This window comes from Alosa sapidissima, chromosome 9 (genome assembly GCF_018492685.1).
Source record: "Alosa sapidissima isolate fAloSap1 chromosome 9, fAloSap1.pri, whole genome shotgun sequence".
Taxonomy (NCBI): Eukaryota; Metazoa; Chordata; class Actinopteri; order Clupeiformes; family Clupeidae; genus Alosa; species Alosa sapidissima.
The window spans coordinates 37,221,063-37,228,562 of record NC_055965.1 but is presented as its reverse complement, the minus strand read 5'-3'; the positions used below and the strand labels follow the sequence as shown (position 1 = coordinate 37,228,562).

General features: G+C 49.0%; 2 protein-coding genes across 6 annotated transcripts in view; both read right to left on the bottom strand.

Annotated features, from left to right (window-relative positions):
• LOC121718522 overlaps window positions 1–7,500 on the bottom strand; it is an 823,508-nt gene that overhangs the window by 158,593 nt on the left and 657,415 nt on the right. The gene's annotated exons all lie outside the window — the stretch shown is intronic.
• The window catches only part of ern2 (endoplasmic reticulum to nucleus signaling 2), a 37,181-nt gene that overhangs the window by 6,973 nt on the left and 22,708 nt on the right, over window positions 1–7,500 (bottom strand). For all 5 annotated transcript variants that reach the window (XM_042104140.1, XM_042104141.1, XM_042104143.1 and 2 more), the window contains exons 17-18: window positions 3,735–3,940; window positions 3,325–3,472 (exon numbers count right to left, since the gene is read on the bottom strand). In XM_042104140.1, coding sequence (XP_041960074.1) covers window positions 3,325–3,472; window positions 3,735–3,940 — 354 coding nt within the window. The remainder of the gene's footprint in view (window positions 1–3,324; window positions 3,473–3,734; window positions 3,941–7,500) is intronic.

Sequence of the window (7,500 nt, the reverse complement as noted above, 5' to 3'; positions counted from 1 at the left end):
TCAGGTCTCGAGCGATGACATCCTCTAAACACACACACACACACACACACAGAATCAGGTCTCGAGCGATGACATCCTCTAAACACACACACACACACACACAGAATCAGGTCTCGAGCGATGACATCCTCTAAACACACACACACACACACACACAGAATCAGGTCTCGAGCGATGACATCCTCTAAACACACACACACACACACACACACACACACACACAGAATCAGGTCTCGAGCGATGACATCCTCTAAACACACACACACACACACAGAATCAGGTCTCGAGCGATGACATCCTCTAAACACACACACACACACACACACAGAATCAGGTCTCGAGCGATCACATCCTCTAAACACACACACACACAGAATCAGGTCTCGAGCGATCACATCCTCTAAACACACACACACACACAGAATCAGGTCTCGAACGATCACATCCTCTAAACACACACACACACACAGAATCAGGTCTCGAGCGATCACATCCTCTAAACACACACACACATACACACAGAATCAGGTCTCGAGCGATCACATCCTCTAAACCAGGGGTGGCCAACCCGTCCGATGTAACAACTGATAAGATGCCAATGTGACCGTCAAATGTTCCGTTGAGTGTCTGCTTCTCTGACTGACGTCTACTGTATGTAGCCTACCCTACCTTTACCTTGTACTTGCAAAGGTCAGTGCCTTTGGGAAATGTTCAGGTTTGAAGCTTTATGCATCAGTTAAGTCTGGTATACCAAGTGCCAAACTAACGTGTTAAACACGTTTTTTAACGGTGTTATTTTGGTTATGTTGACATATCAACCAGAAGGGTTTTGCTAGCCTACAAAAAAGATGAATCCGCCTTTTGAATGTCCGTGTTCCTCTTTCTATTTACTCTTAGCATCAGGGTTTTCCTGATTGCAACAGTAGCATTACACCTGGCTAAAGAAACAAACGTTTCTGCTTCTTTATGGGCTAGACTTCTATCCATAACATGACAATAAAATTATTTTTATTTAAACATTGCAGCCTAACTATTGCCAGTACTATCAACTTATGAAAAGCATTTTCATTTACTAGAAATATAGGCTATTTCAAAAAATAAAAAACTATAAATCCAAGGAGAAGTGAGAACATCAGTTGAGCAGCCGCGAGCCGCACGAGAGGAGGCAAAGAGCCGCAGGTTGGCCACCCCTGCTCTAAACACACACACACACACACACAGAATCAGGTCTCGAGCGATCACATCCTCTAAACACACACACACACACACACAGAATCAGGTCTCGAGCGATCACATCCTCTAAACACACACACACATACACACAGAATCAGGTCTCGAGCGATCACATCCTCTAAACACACACACACAGAATCAGGTCTCGAGCGATCACATCCTCTAAACACACACACACACACACACAGAATCAGGTCTCGAGCGATCACATCCTCTAAACACACACACACACATACACACAGAATCAGGTCTCGAGCGATCACATCCTCTAAACACACACACACACACAGAATCAGGTCTCGAGCGATCACATCCTCTAAACACACACACACACAGAATCAGGTCTCGAGCATCACATCCTCTAAACACACACACACACACACACACAGAGAAATGAGAGCCTTAGTAATCACATTCTTTAAATCACACACACGTTATACATGCACAAACACACCCATACACACACACACCATTACACACACACACACACACATCCACAGCATTACACACACACACACAGAAATAAGACCCTTACATCTACACGATGAAAACCAGACTATGTTTTCAACCTTTCACTGACACAACTACGCCGTTGTCGCACTTAAACCCAAGACACCGACACGACTAGGCTGCTTAGGACACAATGAGATGAAAACCAGGCTGTTTTCAACATTTCACTGATACGAATACGCCGTAAACCCAAGACACACCCAAAAACGTATCTCTAAAATGTGTTCCAGAGTGGGAAATCTTACGAAACGTTGCAAAATTAAACTTTTTAAAAACACTGATGTCACAGACCTGACAACACAACAACAGTCCAGACAAAACAACCTCACCCCTAATTTCTGTTTACATCAGCCTTGTAGCAAACTAGAAGCACACCGGTTACGAGAAGCACACTGTTTATGAGAAGCACACCGGTTACGAGAAGCACACTGTGTATGAGAAGCACACTGGTTACGAGAAGCACAATATGTATGAGAAGCACACTGTGTATGAGAAGCACACTGTGTATGAGAAGCACACTGGTTACGAGAAGCACAATATGTATGAGAAGCACACTGTTTATGAGAAGCACACCGGTTGCGTTACTGTTACTGCAAAGCCAGGGTTGCCTAGTTACGCCGGTTATGTGGTAGCGAACTAGAAGTACACCGGTTACGTTACTGTTACTGCAAAGCCAGAGTTGCCTAGTTGCACTGGTAATGCTACCGGCAAAGCCAGGGTTGCCTAGTTGCACTGGTAATGCTACCGGCAAAGCCAGGGTTGCCTAGTTGCACTGGTAATGCTACCGGCAAAGCCAGGGTTGCCTAGTTGCACTGGTAATGCTACCGGCAAAGCCAGGGTTGCCTAGTTGCACTGGTAATGCTACCGGCAAAGCCAGGGTTGCCTAGTTGCACTGGTAATGCTACCGGCAAAGCCAGGGTTGCCTAGTTGCACTGGTAATGCTACCGGCAAAGCCAGGGTTGCCTAGTTGCACTGGTAATGCTACCGGCAAAGCCAGGGTTGCCTAGTTGCACTGGTAATGCTACCGGCAAAGCCAGGGTTGCCTAGTTGCACTGGTAATGCTACCGGCAAAGCCAGGGTTGCCTAGTTGCACTGGTAATGCTACCGGCAAAGCCAGGGTTGCCTAGTTGCACTGGTAATGCTACCGGCAAAGCCAGGGTTGCCTAGTTGCACTGGTAATGCTACCGGCAAAGCCAGGGTTGCCTAGTTGCACTGGTAATGCTACCGGCAAAGCCAGGGTTGCCTAGTTGCACTGGTAATGCTACCGGCAAAGCCAGGGTTGCCTAGTTGCACTGGTAATGCTACCGGCAAAGCCAGGGTTGCCTAGTTGCACTGGTAATGCTACCGGCAAAGCCAGGGTTGCCTAGTTGCACTGGTAATGCTACCGGCAAAGCCAGGGTTGCCTAGTTGCTCCGCTCAAGCATGGCCCCCCCCCCACACGGATACAAGGATACTACGATAACATAATGTCGAGAATTGGCCCCGGCTACCTGCATTGCACGCCGGTGACCCGGGTTCGATTCCCGCCCCATGATCCTTTCCGGATCCCACCCCGACTCTGTCTCTCCCACACACACATACCGTGCAGATCCTCCATGAAGTGTTCCAGGCTGTAGTCTCCTGAGAGGATGTTGCCTTGGCGACGGAGGGCATCTCCAAATGGGTGCATTCCCCTCGACACCACGTAGTAAAAGACACACCCAGCCGAGAAGATATCCACCGCGCACGTCTGCAACACACACACATATACACAAACCACAGTGTCACAATGTGTGTGTGTGTGTGTGTGTACAGGCTGCCTGTGATCCAGCCTTGTGACTCCAGAGCTGAGGCTAAAGCTGTGTGTGTGTGTGTGTGTGTGTGTGTACGTACGGGCCGTGTGCTAGTGTGTGTGTGTGTGTGCGTGTGTGTACGTACGGGTCGTGTGCTAGTCGAGTGTGAGTGTGTGTGTGTGTGTGTGTGTGTGTGTGTGTGTGTGTGTGTGTACGTACGGGCCGTGTGCTAGCCGATAGTGTGTGTGTGAGCAGCTCGGGGGCGATCCAGCCTTGCGTCCCGGTGACCCCGGAGCTGAGACTAAAGCTGTGTCTGTCGGCCGGGAGCTTCTTGCAGAGTCCGAAGTCGGAGATGAGCGCTCGCACTCGACCCAACACCCCCCCACACGACAGCAGGATGTTACACGGCTTCAGGTCTCTGTGCACTGACAGAGAGAGAGGGAGAGAGAGAGAGAAGGAGGGAGGTAGAGAGGGTGAGATAGAGAGAGAGAGAGGGGGAGAGAGGTAGAGAGGGTGAGATAGAGAGAGAGAGAGGGAGGGAGAGCGACAGGGAGGTAGAGAGAGAGGGAGGAAGAGAGTGAAAGGGAGAGAGGGGAAGGGAGAGAGAGAGAGAGGGGAAGGGAGAGAGAGAGAGAGAGAGAGGAAGGGAGAAAGAGAGAGAGAGAGAGGGGAAGGGAGAGAGAGAGAGAGAGAGAGAGAGAGAGGAAGAGAGAGAGGGGAAGGGAGAGAGAGAGAGAGAGGGGAAGGGAGAGAGAGAGAGAGGGGAAGGGAGAGAGAGAGAGGTTTAACATCCATTTATTGGAACAGTCTTCAAACCATGGAGTCATAACACGCATGATACATACACAACAGTGCCAACATCCGGCTACACACACACACACTCACACACACCATACAGCCAACATCCGGCTAGACCCCTAAAACTTTCCCCATTCATAACAATATCAATCTGTTTATACATTAAAGAACATGGGGGACGGACACACACACACACACACACACACACTCACACACACACACACACACACACACACAACAACCCCCTGACCACCCCAAACAGCCATAAATCCCTCAATGTTCTTAGCCAGGTTATAGTAGTGTTGAATACTGGTGTGTGAGTATTGTGTCTGTGTATAAATCCCTCAATGTTCTTAAGGAGACAATTTTTAATAGCATTCTTCAGTAGGCAAACACAATTTTGATTCGACCACCATCCACTTAAAGCAGCACTACATAAGATCTGCTCTCAGCCTTAAAGCAGCACCACATAAGATCTGCTCTCAGGGCAGAGAGAGCATAAGAGAGAACATAACTCTGATATAATACAGAGGGAAAGCACCAATGCAGTCTGTAGAAAGAGATCTCCGATACAATATACAGTAGAGGGAATGCAACAACAGCAGTCTGTAGAAAGAAATCTCCCAATTCCTGTAGCATACAGTAGCAGCTTTTTTCCATTTCAATTTCGGAGGGGGGCAGTTTTACTGAGAGATAGGGAGGAGGGGGGCAGTTTTACAGAGAGAGAGGGAGGAAGGGCAGAGAGGGAGGAAGGGAAGGAGAGAGAAAGAGAGTGAGCGAAAGAGAGAGTGAGCGAAAGAGGGAGGGAGAGAGAGGGAGACACTTCTACTAACCTGACTCATTACATACAATTTCCCAGACACAATGTCACAGAGACAACTACATGGAGGAGCTGGATATGCAAAGACTACAGGTGAAAGAGCTGCAACTTAACACTCATACATGAGTGCTAAGCAGGAGTACAGGTACAGTACAGGAGACAAGACTACAGCACTCATACAGTACAGGAGACAAGACTACAGCACTCATACAGTACAGGAGACAAGACTACAGCTGCAGCACTCATACAGTACAGGAGACAACGGTTTCCTTGCTTTCTGCTTCTATTTTGCCGGCTCCGCCATGACGAATGTCTGAGAAACTCCATCGCTACCTTGTTATAGCTAGCCGGTGCCTGGCTGGGGTTGTGTATGTATGTAGCACCATCGCTACCTTGTTATAGCTAGCCGGTGCCTGGCTGGGGTTGTGTATGTATGTAGCACCATCGCTACCTTGTTATAGCTAGCCGGTGCCTGGCTGGGGTTGTGTATGTACAGTATGTAGCACCATCGCTACCTTGACCCATCCCCCTCTACATGAGCAGCCCCTGTGCCTCTCTGCCGACAGCGTGAAGAGGACACTTGCTGCTATCAACACCCGTAAGGCAACAGGTCCAGACAACATTCCAGGTCGTGCGCTGAAGGACTGCGCAGGGGAGCTTAAGGATGTCTTCACAGACATCTTTAACACTTCCCTGAAGCAAGCCATCATCCCATCATGTTTCAAAGCTGCCACCATCATACCTGTGCCGAAGAAAACTGCTCCATCCTGCTTCAATGACTACCGCCCTGTGGCACTGACACCCATCATCATGAAGTGCTTTGAGCGGCTTGTCATGTCACATATCAAATCCATTCTCCCCCCCACCCTGGACCCCTTCCAGTTTGCATACCGAGCCAAGCGGTCTACAGAGGATGCAATCTGCTCTGCCCTCCACCCAGCCCTCACCCACCTGGAAAAAAGAGACTCATATGTGAGATTGCTGTTTATAGACTTCAGTTCTGCATTCAACACCATAATACCACAACAACTCATCAGCAAACTTGACAAACTGGGACTCAGCACCTACCTCTGCAACTGGCTACTGGACTTCCTCTGTCAGAGGCCTCAAGTAGTACGTGTTGGCAACAATACCTCAAGCAGCATCACACTGAGCACAGGGGCCCCCCAAGGCTGCGTGCTCAGTCCGCTGCTCTTCACCCTGCTGACGCATGACTGCACTGCAACCTACAGCAACAATCACATAGTGAAATTTGCTGACGACACAACTCTGGTGGGTCTCATCACCAAGGGCGACGAGACCCAATACAGGTTGGAGGTCGACCATCTGACCACGTGGTGCAGGGACAACAACCTCCTGCTGAACGTCAGCAAGACCAAAGAGATTGTTGTTGACTTCCGGAGAGGTCACACCCAACACCTGCCACTGACCATCGACGGTGCTGTGGTGGAGAGAGCGAGCAGCACCAAATTCCTGGGGGTGCACATCAGCGAAGACCTCTCCTGGACCACCAACACTGCATCACTGGCGAAGAGAGCTCAGCGCCGCCTGTACTTCCTGCGGAAACTCAGGCGAGCAAGTGCTCCACCAGCCATCATGACCACATTCTACCGAGGCACCATTGAGAGCATCCTCTCCAGCTGTATCGCTGTGTGGGGCGGAAGCTGCACTGAATACAACAGGAAAGCCCTGCAGCGCATAGTGAACACAGCTGGAAGGATTATTGGTGCTTCACTCCCCTCCCTGAAGGACATTTACACCACCCACCTCACCCGCAAGGCGACCAAAATTGTGAGTGATGCAAGTCACCCCGCTCACAATCTGTTCGATCTACTGCCCTCTGGGAAGAGGTACAGAAGCCTGTGCTCCCGCACTACCAGACTCACCAACAGCTTCATACACCAAGCTGTAAGGATGCTGAACTCTCTCCCTCCTCTCCCCCCTCCACCCTCAGCTACATAACATCCTGGACATTGGACCCACAATGGCCGCGTGCACTACTCCACTTGCACACTTGCACACTTGTACACTTTACAACTTGTTGTTGTTGTCCTGAAAACACAACACATCTGCTGCTCTTACATAACTTGCACCACTATGTCACTTTCTTTCTTACTTAGGTCAAACAGAACTACACAAGCCTTTTATTGGCCTGACTTTGCACTAGTATTTTATTGACTGTCTATGCACAATTTTCAACCAAATTTTGCTGCTCTTATTTTTTTCATTATTATATGTGCCCTCTTATTTACTTACTTTTTTGTTTACTTGAATGTTATGTTTGTCTGTGGACTTAAATTGGTAAAATATGTCTTGTCTTCACCGTGGGATAGTGAGAAACGTAATTTCGATCTCTTTGTATGTCTG